Source organism: Oryzias latipes, chromosome 18, assembly GCF_002234675.1.
Source record: "Oryzias latipes chromosome 18, ASM223467v1".
Taxonomy (NCBI): domain Eukaryota; kingdom Metazoa; phylum Chordata; class Actinopteri; order Beloniformes; family Adrianichthyidae; genus Oryzias; species Oryzias latipes.
In genome coordinates, this window is record NC_019876.2 from 9,103,161 (window position 1) to 9,120,574 (window position 17,414).

The window sequence follows — 17,414 nt, forward strand, 5'->3', positions numbered from 1 at the left end:
GAAAAAATAATATAATTCCATATATATAAAATAGAATATATAATTCCAACTGATTGTGACACAGAAAAATCTTGCTGTTTAGGTGTTGCGTAATGGTGTTAGAGCCGTTTTCCTCTGCGTCAGAACCAGTTGGACCTTAATTGCATTCACACTCTTCAACCGTTTACACGATTAACATAATTCCAACAAATTCTCCGGTAACGTAAAGTGTTGCGTAAAAGTGCAAGTCGTTTTGTCTCCATGCCAGAAAAGAAAAGTAACGAAAAATAACTCTTTAACCGTTTCCGCAATTGGCAACATTCATATGGATTCTGAAGCCAAGAGAAAAAGCGTTTCATTGGTAAATGCATATGCAGCGTAAAGTGTAACGCAACAGCACAATGCTGCTTTTCTTTGCATCAGAATCAACATGAATTACGTGAAGTGGGTAAATAGTTGAAGAGGTACAGAGAATTGATTACGCAATTAACAGAATTCCAAAAAAGTTCTGAAGCTGAGAAAAATGTTACGTTATGCATCCCTGTGTACTAAGATTTTTGTTATGGCGCAGCGCCACTTTTCCACGTCTCAGAATGTTGGATTGATGTCAATAGCGTAAACAATTGACATCAGTTTAATATTGCATATCGACACAAAGTTTTTTTTCTCTGTGTTGGACTCAGCTTGAAATACGTCAACAGTTGAAGAGTCAGCTATTAGACTTAACCCTTATTCATTAGTGTATTTCCAACAGATTCCCACGCAGAGAAAGCCCTGCGATGGTAAAGTGTCGCATAATGGCGCAAAACCAATTTTTGTCAGTGTTAGAAGCACGATTTGTGGTAATAGCATAAATATTTATTTATATATATAGTTATGCACTCTATGCTAGGGTTATTGTAATGGCTCAGAATCTGCTGAAATTAGGAATATTGAATAAACGATCGATGCAGAGCAAAGCTTAACGTTAGCATAGTGTTGCATTTCGGTGCAAAGCCGCTTTTCTCGGCATCGGACTCAGCTCGAACTATGTCAACGGTTGAGGAGTTCCAGTAATTTAAGCATTAATCATTAACGTAATTCACCTGTGAAGAGTAACGACACGAAGCCACTTTTTTCACTGTAAGAATCAGGATTTATGTTAATGGCATACATGGTTCAAGTCTAACGGTAGCTCAAAGCACGTCAACACTAGGGCTAAAGCTACATTCTTACAGGATTCAAATCTCTCCATATACAAAGTTTTTTTTCCCTTAAAGCCAACGAAATAATTGACAGAAAGAGACAAGTGGTGAACAATGACTGAATCTTATTGTGTGTGGAGAACTCCAAAAGCCAACGGTAGAAAAAAAAAAGAGAAAATGTAAAAAAAAGCGGCGTTCTAAATAGAGTAGGCGATCACTTAAAAGAGCAAACCCCCGTGGAGAGAGATCTCTAATTAGTGCTCTGTCCTCGACACTTGGCACCCAAACAAATCTTTCAGACATGAGCGCCAGGGTATGTGTGTCAGGTACAAGAGCCTTGACTTTATTCCCAACATGGACTGATACTTCATGGGCTTCCGGGTGATTTGACCATAATTTTGACAAATTAGGGATAGATCCTGAATGCCCATTAGCAAACAACACCGAGCAGCTACGAAAACGGGGACCTGATAGATTAGAGCAGTTTATTTTGCTATTAGGAAGGGGAAACAATTTTCCTGTGTCCCACTTTGACCCTTTATCACAGACATTCATCCACACTGGCAAACACAGCGGGTAATAACCTGCTATTATTAGCCTGATATTGCCTTATTGCAACATTTTTCTCAAATGCCAACTCATAACTTTTTTTTTTCTACTTGGTAAATTTTAGAAGAAGACACAAATAATTGTGAAATAATCGCATAGTTGATATATTTCAAGAAATGGCTTAAACTGTGGGTGAGCACCAGCACAAAAACAGCCGGAAAAAGAAAGTGAAAGATCATCGGTGTGAGATGTGTGACAGAAAAGTCCCAGTCATCAAAGCGTGGTGTGTGGGCCGGGTGGTGGCCGCCCGTCACTGAGTGATGAGCGGGCATTAGAGGCCCCCTTCACACATGAGGAAGAAGAGATCGTTCAGGTGGGAAGAAGACGAAGAGGAGGATAGAAAAGTGCCTGAACAAGCAGAGTAAGGCTCAGTCAGTGGTAGCTGAACAGGGTGTGGTTCTGTGAAATGCTAACAGTCGCCTCACTCCCTTTTAAATAGAAAGGAAGAGAAGAAAAAAACAGACTGAACTTTAAATCTACTCAGTAGATTTACTGATAGCATCAAGTGTGGTGATCTAGTCTGCGAGAAGCTTAAGGTTTGCTACATGATTAGCCAAGACTGACAGAGCTCTGTGAGTGTTAGCAATGTGATGACACTTGTCTACCAAATCATTCTTCTTTTTTTCCATTTTTTCACATGATATGAACACCTAAAGTGCCAACACTGTGTTTTAAATAATGAAATTAGCCATAATTTAGCGTTGCTGAAAAAACACAATGAAAAAAACGACGAAGGAAGTTGGTTTTATGAATATAGCAAAGTTCAAATTAGGAAAATGTTTTATTTTTTATAGCTAGAGCTCGCATAAACAAAGATTTAGTTGTTTATTAGCGCTACATTTAGGTAGCAGTGCGGGTCTAGGCTATGCTAGCGAAGTTAGCTAGCCTTTTCTGTTAGATTGTATCCAAATTCCTCCACTACTTGGTGCGCTACAAAGTGCGTTTGCCATTTTGTAGTGCTGCTTGAATCTACAAATCCAAAACCCTGTGCTCTACAAGGAAGTTGGTTTTATGGATACAGTAAATTAGGGGAATGTTTTATTTTTTTTAGTTAGAGCTAGCATAAACAAAGATTTTGAAAATGTGCGAATTCCCACCCTAACTCTTAACTACTAAAAAACTACATAGTGTGGGACTATCTAGTGCCCTAGATTTTAAAAGCAATTTGGACACCATGCTCACTATTTCTTTTTTTCATTTTTTAATGGTGGATATGACGTCATCAATTTCACTAAGTTAAAATCTCATTGATATGACCATTTCATTTATGAATCCACTGTCTTCTGAAAAAAACACCTTGATGGTGTATTTAAAAAATACATTTTAATACATTTTCTTTGCAAAAATTGTTCAAACACAATGCATTGTATATTCGACAATCTATTGAGCATCGATGCACACTGGTTTTTCTCAGAGACTTCTGGGAAATTTCTAGGGCACTCGATTTTGGAATTGTAGATGGGGACAGCACTACAAAATGGCGAAGGAATTCACACACAACCTTAGTTGTTCATTTGCAAAACATTTAGGTAGCAATGTGCGTGTAGGCTATGCTAACAAAGTTAGCAACCCTTCTATGTCAGGTTGTGTCCGAATTCCTTCACTACTCACTACTTAATGCACTTTATAGTGCGTTCCCCATTTCTACTCGATTCCACATTTCCAAAATCGAGTGCCCTAGTCATTTCCCAGAATTCTCTGCAAATATCCAGTGTGCATATATTCCCCAATCACTAGATTGGGGAATATAGATCACAATGCATTGCATTTGAACAATTTTTGCAAAAAAACCTAAAAACATTTAAATGTTTTTTTTTTAAATAAACTATCCACATTTTCATCATCAGTGCCGCGTATTCATAAATGGTCCTCATAAAATGCTCATGTTTGAGGATTTTACTTTCTGAAATTGGTGACATCATATTTGCCAATAATAAAAGAAGAAAAAAATAGTGAGCTTGGTGTCCGTATTGCTTTTACAATCCAGGGCACTAGACAGTCCTGCACTGTTGTTGGGAGTAGGGCTGGAATTCGGACATAGCCTCAGTTTAAGCAGCTCTAGCTACCCCTGGTCCTGTTGGTGTGGTGATTATCCATACAGTAATGGAATTTTTATCCCAGCACAATCAGACAGGCTGACTGTGGTTACAGCACTGTGGTTAGATTCCGTCAAGCCAATCAGTGTTGCTCCAAAGCGAAATGCAGGGGCCCCACATATCCATTGACACGTCCCGTTTAGCTGATGAAATTGATTGTCCAATCAGTCGTCATGCAGCCATATTTAAAGCATGTCATTCCTGCCAGAGGGAAATTAAGTAAAGGGAGTCAAACGCTTGTGTTGAGGTAAGTAAATAGGGTGGTGGTACATTTCTTTTTTCTTTTTTTCTCCACAAAATGGAAATCATACAAGAACTTAAGCTAGCTCCAGAGAAAATATTTGACTTTTCCTCACATTTCATGTAGACAAATCCTAAATAAGAGGATTTTGGGTAAAATTCACTAAGATGTTTTCTCTTTAAATCCAGCCAACAATAAGACTAAAACATTTACCCTGTGGTTTTATGACACCATTTCTCTTGAACTAGATAAATGAGTCCGTAAGTAAATACGAAAATGTTTATCAACAAGCATCAATGACCGGCAAATGTGAAGTCTTTACACCGCGTTCATCCAGTTTCACCCTTTAAACACCGGAGCTTTACCTTCCAGTGTTGACATGTTTTGTGCAACTTTAACTCTTCAACCATTTACTCAATTATCATAATTCCAGTGGATTCTCATGCAGAAGAAAAGCAACTTTAGGCTGATATGAAACACTTTATAGCAGTTGATACAATTAACATAAATCAACAGAAAAAAGCGATTTTTCCGCTGTTGGGACGATATGCAACCGCTCTCCTCCACGTCAGAGTCGCCTGGTATATATAATGGTATTGTGTAAATGGTCATAGACTTATCATGCGTCAAAGAGTGTGTGTTATTCAAGCATCGCCGTTGATGCCTACAGTGTTAAAGGGGTTACTACACAAACTCAAGTAAAACGACACAGGTTTTTTTGATTTTGGCTAAAGACGGCATTATCATATTTAAAAGACCGCTGGGAACGCTTTAAAAACTGATCAAAAGAGGATCGGAGTGGGACTTCGCATCTACAAGAAGAAGAAGTGTAGGGCATCATAGGCTAGTGATTGCAGGCAGAGACACTTGGCCGTCAGAGAAAACATTGCTCTTTGGATGTGTGCAAAAACGTTCCGACTCAGAGCTACCCCGCAGAGACGCATGGAGCTCGCTTAACAGCCATGCAGTCCCATCCTGGTCACACAGGTGCTGCTTAGTAAAGGCGTGACCTCTCCAGAACAGACCCTGTAATCACCACACCACATTATGCCCCAAAGCTGGATTGGAAGTGATGGCCATGTGTTGCGCGTCAATTTTAGAGTTTTACCTGCCAGCACAGAAGGAAAGAGACAGGTAGCAGGTGTTAGGTAGAAACTGCCAAAAAAACAAACATCCCACTATTCAAAAAGGACGAGGAAAAAAAGGCCTTCATGAGCATGTTTGGTCTCTTTCTTTTTAATGAAATTATTCTAAAAACCAATAGATAGAGATGGACCTGTAAAAAAAAAAAACAAGAAAAATTGTGAATTTGCGACTTTAGCTCTGGATAACGCTGAACAAATCTAATTTGGGGGAGTACAAATCCAGGTTTTTGAAGCATAAGCCGTTTCTGACAAGGTTTCTGGATCCCACTGTGTAAGACGATGGTTTTACATTGTCCTTATTAGGGACAAACAGTGGGGGGAATGAGTGGCTTATGCACAGCTATAGGCTACCAGCAGTGTTGGCGTTTTTTTCTTTTCATTTTTGCTTCTCCCTTTCCATCCACGTCACTCAGACTCACGCCTCAATTTCGGAAAGCAGTCAGAACAAAAGCAGTTTCCTTAAAAGGAAAGCAATTAGACTGTAATTTATGTTGTTTTTTTTTGTTTTGTGTTTTTAACCACTTGCCTGGACCGAATAAGTTAATTTGCCATGGAAACGACACAGCCAGCTACATCTCATTACCAGATGAAAAACGACTTTTTCTGCTGGGGGAGAAGGACAAGTGTAAAAGCTCTCAGAGAGCGCTCTCTGTGTGTGACAGGCTGGAGAGTTTCGGGGGAGGGGGTGTCCAAGTGCTTCATTAATGCTGAAGAACACTGGCTTTGTAGAAAAGGGGAGAAGACTGTTGTGTTGTCCTCTTATCAGCTGGCCTTTGGGAGGAACTGTTGAAGCAAAAAACTCGAACAAGCAGAGGAAAGCAGCTTTAATGAACCACTGAGAGAATAGAGGTGCATCATTCAGCTAGGGGCTTTGGGAGGTCAAGGTGAGAGTGGAGAGCAGGGTCATGTGTTAAGCCTCATTTAGATTGGTCTGTCTGCGTTGAGACAAAAAAATAGAACGTTTTTCTATTCAATTGGAATGTTTACATTGTCTCTTTAATGTCTGTGTCCGACATCCATCTCTCCGCCATGCTAGCTTTACACAGGAGTTCTATTTCCAGTCCGTTAACGCTTCAGTGTTGCTGCAAAAAGCCAAAAAAAAGAAGATTCAGGTTTCAAAGCAAAAAGTTTTGTTGTACTTTCAAAGAAAAACCTTTTTTTAAATTTTATTTTATATTAAAGGTAACATGCCCATGCATTAACACACGTTAATGCTGTGAATAATGCCATCTTCCTTTTTCGCCATGGATGTTGAAAGTTTCATTGTGGATGTACAAAAACATAACATCATTTATAACACAAATTATGCATTTTACAAGGACTTAGTGAGGAAGGAAAGGGGAACAGCATTGATTGTACAAAAACTAGACTAAGAGACCCATCCCCCCGGCAGTTCAAGCAGGAAGTACACGCAAAAAGGCCAAAATCCCATAGACTTCTATAGAGAAATAAACCGCTATTACTCACTATGATGACTTTTCTTGCTTTGATTTTTTTAACATCTTCTTCCTAATCCAAACTCTTTTTGTGATATTTTGTTCCGTAAAGCAAACTTTTCAAGTCATAAGCTTAACAAGTATGTGGTCTTGTGTCGAACATTCAAAGCATTTGATTGACAGAATCTACCAAGCTGACTTTCAGTGGAAGGGGTGTGGCCTTCTAACAAGCTCCATCCTGATTGGAGAGGGCAGTTTTCATAGAAATGTCAACTCTGACCGACTTGGGTCAATCACAGCTCACAGACAACTTCTGGCTCCAACATGGCGACGGTCGTATTGACAAAAAAAAAAGAAGAAAAGAAAGGGGACATAATTAACATTTCGTTGAAACCGTAAGTAAGCCATCTTGTAAGGGTGCTGCCTCGCTCACTCAGTCCAGGCCTTATATACAGTCGATGGGGTGTGGAGCCCACCTGCCAAAGTTTTGGACGAACTTATTCACATAGGTGTGCCAGGACAAGCTATTCTTCTGGAAGCCAGAGGGGAGGGGGGACAGACCGGAGACAATGTTTACTAACTGCTGGTCGTGAGACGCACCAGTGTAAATCCACGATTGGAGCAAAATCCTCTAAAGGGGGTTTGTTTCTGCCTGTAGACAGCTGTACCCATTTGTATTAAATGGATTGAAAGGGATGCAAAAAATATGCTAAAGTAGAATCTTCTCCAGTGTGAAAGAGTTCCAATACGCTTCAAAGGGATAAATACTAGCACACCATATTACATTTCTTGTATTATGCAGATTTTTTTTCTAAATGCAATATACATCAATTACTTTCTTATTGTTTTCACCTCATATCACAAGTCTTTCACCTTCCTCATTGTTCAACAAGACACCATTTCCCACTAGAAACCCCAGAGCTCATATCGTGTAATTATTCCGACAGCAGCTCGAATGGATGCATGATGGATTGCCTTTTTGCTGTGACACAGCGCAGGCAAAAACACAGGCTCTCTTAGAGGTAATTGTTGAAACCCTTTAATATTTTTTTTGGGTGGGGGGTGGGGTGTTTTTTTTCCATTACAACTGATGAAGCAGATCAAATCGCAAATTAATGAAATCAATATTGTATCTTGCGGTATGTGTCCATTGATTTACCACACTCCTATTGCCATTAATAACGGCGTATCTGATTGTATGATCACGCGGCGGCTTATTAAGATATGGAGAGGTGGTGGGTAGGGGTAATCTATCCGGGGGGGGGGGGGGTCTCCTACCAGCGGAATACAGATAAAAGCTGTCGGCGTGGGAAGTCAAAGAAATAGTGGGGGGTGGGGGGTGGAAAGGGAACAGAGGAGCAGCAAATAAAGGGATCTAGTGGAAGTGAAGTAAGAGGGGAGGGGTGGCGAGAGCACTTAAAGGACAAGATGTGAGAGAAAGTGAGGGGGATCGGGTAGAAATAAAAGGAGTATAAGCACTTGGATGGAATACAGAGTCCAAACACCAACACTGAGCGACGGCTGGAGTCTGCTGGGATCGGCCCCTTTTATTAAACGTTCCATCTTTCAGTACATCGTAGACCTTAGTAACAACTACCCTTATGCCACACCAGGCATGTGAACGTGCTGAACGCGGGTTCTTGAACATGCTTTTTTTGCACACGGTCTTCACGCTAGACTCTTGCTACCCAGTACAAGTGCATGTACCTGGGCAAATCTCGCAAACCCTGCTCCAGACTTTTTTTTTCACAACTATATTCAATATATGAATAGAATTCCGGTTGCAATTATTAATTTGTCCACCGTGATCAATTTTCAAAGGTGGCAATTCCATGAATTCATAGGAACATCTTCCATACGTCCCTAATAAATCCAAGTCTCTGATTGATCAAAGCTTGACCTGGTTTAACCCTTGTGCTATCTTATATGACCCCACCCTCGCATTGACGTGTTTTCCCTACCATGACAAAAGTGGATAAAGGTGGAAAGATGTCATGTAATCCATGGACACCAGTGAAGTTCACAAATCATTGAAGAAAAAAGGTTCAGCGCACTGTCTAGTGGGTCTAGATGACCCAACTCCCAATGTTAAAGGGCCTAGGATAGCACAAGGGTCAATTTTCGGTTTTGTACGTTTAACTCTAGTTTAATACATATGTAGTTTTTATGTATTATTTATTATTTTTAGTATTCCATTTTTAGGTATGAATGTTGCACTTACCAGGAGGCACTTTTAAATTTCATTGCACGTGTGACAACGACAAATAAATCATATTATGATGATGATATGAGGAAAACTCGTGATATTAGAGATCGATATTGCGATGACGGTATAACTTGCGAACAAATGGCAAAACCATCAAAAACATCATTTCCATTTCACTGCAACAGTTTAATTCAAATAAGAGTCAACAAACTTTAAATTATACTCCAAATGCCCCTCGTCTACATAGGTGGCAAACATCTACTATGAAAGGGTTCCATCCGATTGGTCAAATGTATAATAGAAGTTATGTGATTTGTGAAAGACCTTAAGTTGCCATAAGATTGTTTAAGCACATTTAAGATGACCATTTATTGCAATTTTCGCTATCTTTAGCGATATGTATATCGCACAGCTTGATATCGCGATACCGGTATATTTGCGATTTGTTGCAGGCCTACTATCTATCTATCTAGAGCCCAAAAACGGTTATAGAAACATGTACAGCTACATACAAATGCAAGAGTTTAAATGTGGAAGCCTTACTTAGACTTTTCATAGGAAGGGGTCGCTTGAACAGGCATTGCCGAGGTCGGTGTGAACGTAGCTTTAACCCTTGTGCTATCTTAGATGACCTCACCTTTACAACATTAACGTGTTCTCCCTACCATGACAAAGGTGGATAAAGGTGGAAAGATTTCATGTAATCCATGGACACCAGTGAGGTTCACAAATCATTGAAGAAAAAAGGTTCAGCGCACTGTCTAGTGGGTCTAGATGACCCGACTCCCAATGTTAAAGCGCTTAGGATAGCATAAGGGTTACAAGCTACCCTTATGAGTAGATACTAGGGATGCAATGAGTCACTTTCCCCTTTCCTGAATTTATTTTTTCTTTTCCTTGTGGTTTTGTAAAACACAAAGCATACATTGAATCCAAACAAAACCATGACCACAAATTGAAGCTTGATCTGAATTGTGGAGAGTTGGATCCCTAGGGGCAACCCCCATATAGGTGCATGTGGCTAAGGCTTCAAGGACGTCCACCTCCCAAGTCGCCCTGTCTTCATCCAATCTAAGATATAAGACATGCATTCAGGGATCTTTTTTTAGTACTTTCTATTAGGGAGATCGTAATCAAAACACAAATGTTAAACGATCTAAAAAAGAATCTACATAGTCTGCACCAACCCCAGTATAAATAAACGTCTGCATGACGTCTGTTATGTTAATGCATTAGCGGCAGACGTGTTTTTCTTTTGACACTATCTGATCAAAAGTAAAAGAATGAGACGTTGTTCCCCGCTTTAGTTGGCCTGTATATTGGCATGATTAAGAACCAGACTATTACCCACCATTATAGGATCAGTTTTTGACTCGTGTTTTGCATCAATAAGCCGATGGACATATGACGGCCTGGATGTTGGGTGGTACCACGTTTATTTAAAAAAATGATTACTGTAAGGGGGGGGGGGGGGGGGGTAAATCTAATGGAAACCAGGTGCTTTTTTTTATTTTATTTTTTTAAACATGTTCAAGTGTGTGTGATTGAAATAATTCATACCACATGGTTTAGACAGAATTCCCTCTGGGGTAGTGGGAAATTATACTTAGGAACTGAGATGAAATCTGGCTACAGACCAGACGTTCATATTGAACAATTTTTGTCACAGAAAATACAGCAATGACATCAGGAGTTCAGGATGAAGTTGGACACACACAAAAAAAAATGCTCCTAAGCACCAACGCCAGTGCCAGAAAACTTGTACGTTGGAAATTTGAATTGCTGGAACAGGATATCCCGCAGGATGTCTAAAACAGGAAAGACAAAAAGTTATGAACTACGGTTTAAAGATGAGAAAAAGCAGGAAGCTGCTGTGGCTCATGAATAGTTTAGCCATCAAAGTCTAGTTTCAGCAGGAAGAGTGTTTCACATGCTGGATGAAACACACAAAACTGGTTAAAAAATAAATTCCTAAAAGTGCAAAAAGTCGTGTTTAACAGATCTATTTGCCGGCTTTGGATGGTAGGTAAAAAGGACTCTGGCATTGAGCCATGAAAGCAGCCGCCGTGCAGGACTTCTGAGGGAGCCATGTGAGGACATCAAATGCTCACAAGATGGGTTTGATTTGAATTTGAATGGCTGGAATTCTATCCAGCAGCAACAGACCACACGGATTTTGAACAAAAGTCATGGCCGAGTACTAGTTTCCGTCAAAGACTACAGGAACACCAATGGGCTGGAGATACTTTGTTGTTTCGTGGCGTATAAATTAAGGTTTAGGTCATGAGGTCACCTCTACGGTGCTCCCTCCATCCTCTCCACCGAACAAACAAACTTCCTCTCCAAGATGTTTTCACTCATGTTGTTGTAGTTCTTGTTTTTTTTACCTTTCAATGATTCATATTTACCTCTTTCAGATGGGATTCTGTGGGCTGCTGATGCTTTGGTTACCCTGGACTCGCCATTATAAGACGTGTAAAACGCAAGGGATAATCGTGAAAGGTGAAGGAAAAAAGTAGCAAAAGTGTGGATATTTGATAAAGGAAATGTAGCTGAGGATGGAAAATATTTAAAGTCGTGCGAAGATCAAGAAGAGAAGGAAAGCTTTTATCTGCTGCCTGGCACATCAAAGGCGCTGGGATTGTAACATTTCTCCCCTTTGACAAACAACATCATTCTCATGTAGAGAATTCTGTCAGGAACATTTTTGCTTTTTAAGTAAAGTACATGACTCACGAGGAAAAAGCCACTTCCTGAATCCTTCCACTTCAGTACCCCTAAAGCACACTTTTACTTTTACACCAAAAGTTGTAAATATAAATGTAGGTTATAACATAAATATATATAAAAAAGTAAAGAGGGCAGAGTACATACTGTAAGGTACACATTCATATTGGACCTCCAGATACTTGTAAGTCCCCGGACATGGGTCAGGAAACGCGTCCGGTCCGGCCACGACGGCACACTGGGTTCGGTTGTTGCATCTGAGGGCAGAAAAAAGTTGTTCTGTTAAACATCCTCACATAACGGCGTAACTTCACGTTTGCTTAATGAGGCTAAAAGACATTCTTCAACAAAAATTGTGGCGACAATTTCAATCTGCAAAACTCACCTTCCACGTAAATCTATTGAATGTATATTGGAACTGGACTGATTGACCCCCCTCGCTCCTGACGTTCCAAACAGGAAGTAGTTCCAAGAAGCTAAAATCCCAAAGACGTCTATGTCATACTAACGGCTATTACTCAGTCATTCTGTTTTTCAGAATAACCATTTTTGCTCTGCTACCTTTTTTTTTAACATCTTTCTAATCCAAATTTTTTTGTATAATATGCAAATTGTTCTAGTTGTAAACTGACCAATCAGACTAATCTAAATCGGTGGTCTCATGTCTAACATTTGTGTGGCCCACTTCCAACAAACTCACTCCTAATTGCTGGTTACTATGGCAACCATTCTTGCCAGAGTAGTTGCCATGGAAATGTTGCATGTTGATGACGTGTGACTCCAACATGGTGGTATAATTCACTTGGAAAAGGTGGGTCTGACTGTCATGTTTTGAGGGTGGTATAGTCACTGGAACAACAACCACTTGTTAGGACAATTACCTGGACTTTTGGTGATCAGGAAGTAGGGACAAAGAGTTTTTAGGACTTTTATTTGGACTTTGATCTGGGCTGGATGCTCAGTTGGTTAAGTGCAGGGTTCAATTCCTGTAGTGCGCCATGAGCTTCATCCAGTGTGACAGGTCCTTTGGCAATTAAAAGGATAGGAAGCACATCTACATCCTTTAATTAAAAATTAAAGGTTGTAGGTAGATGTGCTTCCTAAAAGTCCAATCAGTCGTCACACCTGGTCGAGTGACATTTGTTTTCCGTCTTTAACCCACCAGTGATAAGTTTCAGACACAGCCGTGTCTTTCAGCCGTCAACCAGGGATGGCCATTTCCAGGCCTCGAGGGCCACATTCCTGCATGTTTTTCAACATACCCTGCTCTGGCAGGTTCTAATTGGCTGGACACACCTGAACCAGGTCATCAGTCATGAATAGGGATTGGATATCCGGAAATCATGCAGACACACAAGGCTTCGAGGCCTGGAGTTGACCATCCCTAACCCCCGTAATGAGCTAGCTATTTCATCTCATCTTTAGTCTTTGGTAAGACCTGACTGCGGATTGAACCCACAACCTCCAAGTATCAGGGCGAACACTCTTCCACTAGGTCACTGAGCCGGCCATTGTCCAAAAAATACAATACAATATTTTGGCTCTATTTCTACAAATAAAGTATTTGTAATATTTGTTCAAAAATTGGGCGAGGGGCCCAAAAAAGCGGACAAATCAAAAGAATATAAATATTTGTTTAAAAACGATCCCATAATGCTCTGTTTTTCAATGTTTGATGTTTATTCAAAGTTTCCGATCAGATCCATTGGTCTCTTTGTGAGGAACAGGACGCTCCATCAGTGGACCGTCCACAGATTACCACATTATTAATTCATGATGGATCATCATGGCAGCGGCGGGAGGGGAGTATAAAAACAATCAACTGAGGGCGAAATCAGCTCCAAAAGAAAATGCAGGTCTTCATTAAAAACCAACAGTTACGGTGCCTGGCGTGTTTTCGTGCGTCGCTCCGGTTTTGGCAGTCATCAATCAGAGGCTCACTTCACATGCACAGAGAGCCTCCACACCTCCACTAATAGCAATACTTATCTTCCAAAGTTGGCTCCTAAACATTGTGACAGGAATTGATCTATTCTTGCTTTGCGAAGCGAAAATACAGCACCTGAACGTTGGTTTGGTCCGGATCTTAGCGTGACGCTAATGCACACCGCCATCCATCAAGTCCTTACTCCTTTAAAGATTACCATTACCCAGCAATACATAAACCATATTTATTTCCTAGCAGGACTTCTCACAGGGTAAGTCTTGTGAAGGTCAAGGCGGGGTCTGACACAATGATTCATACTCAACAATTAAAGGATTCTCTACACCTTAATTAACATTGATTGGTTCCCGACTAATCAATCGAAGCAGTGAGGGACAAGCAAGAAGAGACCATCTCGTTTACAGGCAAAGCTGTAATGAGATATGGTCTGCCGGCTTTCTCCCATGTGAGCGTTTATGGGTTCATGAACCCCCACACCCCTGTTCTCCGTCTCTCTCACTCCCCGACTTTCCCTGGACTGCCCTGATGCCGGCAGAGAAGAGTTCATTCCTAATCGGTAAATGTCAGTCAAAGTAAATAGGCAGGTCCATGAAAGAGGGGGAAACAACAATGGAGGTGGCGCTCTCGCCTCCATGGTCTCCTCTTTAAGACGAAAAAGCCAAAATGGCGTCATGTCCGCCACAGTGTGAAGTTATGCTCCCCGTTTACAGATATAGACAGGCAAAACCAACAACTAAACAACATACAACACTATTCAACATACTGGTAAGTAACAGAAGGTAATCCTACCAATCGTAAAGAAAATGTTTTTGATATTTATTTTCTAAGCTGTATTTGTTTTCTTCTCTCGGATTGTTCACAAATCAAAAAGCAAATTGAAATAATCTTGCCAACAGAAAACTGGCCAGCTGCTTCCCCAAATTGATTTAAATGAGTCGTGGATCATATCTCTCTGTTAGACAAAGGTTAGAAGTACTTTACTGTATGCTAGCATTTTCATTCCTCTAATTTATGCTGATGATAGCTTTGTGTGTGTTCTGGCCTTTTCCGTGTTCACAAAACACTGAAACCGGAGGAAAAGTAAGACGATTGCAGTGGGTCTGACACGAAAGTAAAACTAATTACTGTTGTAATATTTTCTCTGCTTTTGCTGATAACGGTCTGATCTGTAGAAGAATTAAGGTTAAAAAGGATCAAATGGATAGGAAAAAAGGAATTGACTATGGTAACGTTATTTCTGAAAAATATAAATGTGTGCGACCATTTGACTTATTTTTAATGCTGTCATTCAATTACATTTTTTTGTGCGTTTAACTAATTGTGGCCGGTAGTTAATTATGCTACTTAATCGATTCGAATCGCAAAATTTTTCAACCTAATAATTGCCGTAAAAACCCTCATTTTTAGGCATTTTCATGTAAAATTGTGACATAGTGGTGCAGGGAAACCTCAAATTACAATACAACAAAAAAAGTGGCTTTATGAAGTTTTTTTAATCATAACAGACTTCCAACCTGTTTAGCTCGTGCTGGTTTGCGGCGCCTTCCGTCCGTGAAACCCGGGTTCGACTCCGGGCTGCTCCCTGTTCCCTTCTCTACCTCTGACGGTTCCAAGCCCGGTTTGAGAAGGTTGTGTCAGGAAGGGCATCCGGCGTAAAACATTGCCAAATTTACCATGCGACTCGTTCGCTGTGGCGACCCCTGATGGGAGAAGCCGAAAGTGGAAGAAGAACAGACTTCCAACCTGTACTGTAACACCATGGTCACTTATTAAAGGAATAAATATTCAATCAGCTTTTAATACTTTCTTCTAATTTTTTTTAATTTTTTCGATTTTCGATTACTCTTTTCAAAAAAGCGAACTTTTTGTTTTGTGGTGCGGCACGTTGTCACGGTAACACAACAATGCTCTGTGAGTGACCTTGACTGCAGCGACAAAGGATAGTGATGTATGTGCTGATCGTCATGAGAAGTTAATTAAAGCATCAGTTCAGAGATGAGGAAGCAAAAGTTTGTTTTAAAGAAGCCAGCGCAGTGATACAGAACATTTAAGCAATGTGATCGGAACTTCTTTTTTAGGCGTGCATTATCACTGTGGATTATCAATTTTCAATGCACACCCAGCAGCCAATCAGAACCAGTATTCACCCGGACCATGGTATATGAAAGAGGTTAACACCAAAATTTGCTAAAATGTCTGTAATTAATTAAGTGCGATTAACGCGATAAAGTGACAGCCTTAGGCTTTCTAGCAGCACTTAAAATATTCGCTGTGGCGCTTGATAACCATTCCCTTAAAACAACAACAAAATTTAGCCTTGGAAAGTAAAATATGTGCCGACAGTGTAGCAATGTGCGTCTTGGCCGCGCGTATTATGTGTGGCCAACGTGAATTTCCATCAGTTTTAGTGCTCCGTTGCACTTAAGATGCATGTGAATAACATCAGGCAAAATATAAACCATTCAAAATAAAATCTGCTCCAATCAAAGGTTGATATTTGCAATAGAACCTTAAATATTGGAGGATTGCTTCAATTTGTGAGCAATCTAAGAGAAGTAAACCAACACACATTTCCTAAATTAGTACTGTGTCAATTTCCCTAGAATTGTTAAGTTTACGTTTTATTATTTACGTAAGATGGGGTTAAATAGCATCATTTTGCTTGTTTGTATCCGAAAACGGGAAAATAACTTTACACAGTGGAGGAGATGTTGCCATTTGTCTGATGTCACGTCAGAAGGGTCTATTGGGTGGTGCGTTGGGAAGGGACATGATTGGATAGAACCAATAGGTTGGACAATCCTTTCATTAATGGGGTGCACAGCTGGTTCATCCACTAATCCACCCAAAACTCTAGATGAGAGTTGTTCAATAAAAGGGGGAAATGAGGCCTTATGGTACCAAAAATCCGTTTGAAGATGTTACATCTGAGCGTGCCCACATTGTTGGTTTAGAGACTAATCCAAGAGCGAATCAGACAATATAAACTTCCCCAGGAGGGATTAAATATCATGTTTAGTCATTACATGGAATGCAGACTTAATCACGGTCATTCTTGACCCATATTCCAAAAATCCTCCAGTGTTAGTATTTTATTTTTTTTAAATCTGCACGCATAGTTGCTTAAACCCTTTGTCCTAAAGGAAATGATTTTAAAAAAATTTAAGTTGAGAGAGAGTTGGAGCTAAGTTGGGGAACAGAGCAGAAGGAAGACATAACACAAAGACCTAACAGTACCTGGTGGTGTTTTTTTAAAAGATGTCAATGGAAATATGTCGATCCATCCATCAGTCTGGGGAGCCTAAATTTTTGTGGCGTGCGAGATACTTTTGAGATGACAGGCTCCAAAAGATCTACCTGTATATCTCCTTCTCCCTCTCCCTCTCTCTCTCTTTATCTATACAAGTATTTATATATATATATAGATAAATATATATATAGATCTATATATGACAACTATATCTTCAGTCAAAATTCCAATATTTATGTACTACCTTGAAACCTACGCAGTAAGATAGAGTTGTCATGAGTATTAATATTATTTTATAATTCAAACAAATATGGCGTTTTATTATGAAAACAGAAGCCAGGGACGATCGCCTTTCATGCTCTGCTGACAACTGTGTTATGAGGGGGGGGATTACATTTCTAAAGCGCGGCTCCCTTAGCCATGGCTGAGGGCACGGTGGCCCCTGCTCTCTGGGCGTGGCTGGAGAAGTGCGTGCTTGTGTATAGACCCCCCCCCGGCTGGAACCGTGGACCCAGCAGCGGGCACCATGGTAGGACGTCAACGGTCAGACAGGGCAGTGCCTTTGACTTGGACGAACCCGTTTGATAAGGCTTGGG

The 17,414-nt window shown here is 40.3% G+C and overlaps 1 protein-coding gene across 13 annotated transcripts in view; it reads right to left on the bottom strand.

The window, feature by feature from the left end:
* Positions 1–17,414, bottom strand: part of LOC101165348 (adhesion G protein-coupled receptor L3) — a 315,502-nt gene that overhangs the window by 132,289 nt on the left and 165,799 nt on the right. For all 13 annotated transcript variants that reach the window (XM_023948941.1, XM_023948944.1, XM_023948940.1 and 10 more), the window contains one exon: positions 11,771–11,880. In XM_023948941.1, coding sequence (XP_023804709.1) covers positions 11,771–11,880 — 110 coding nt within the window. The remainder of the gene's footprint in view (positions 1–11,770; positions 11,881–17,414) is intronic.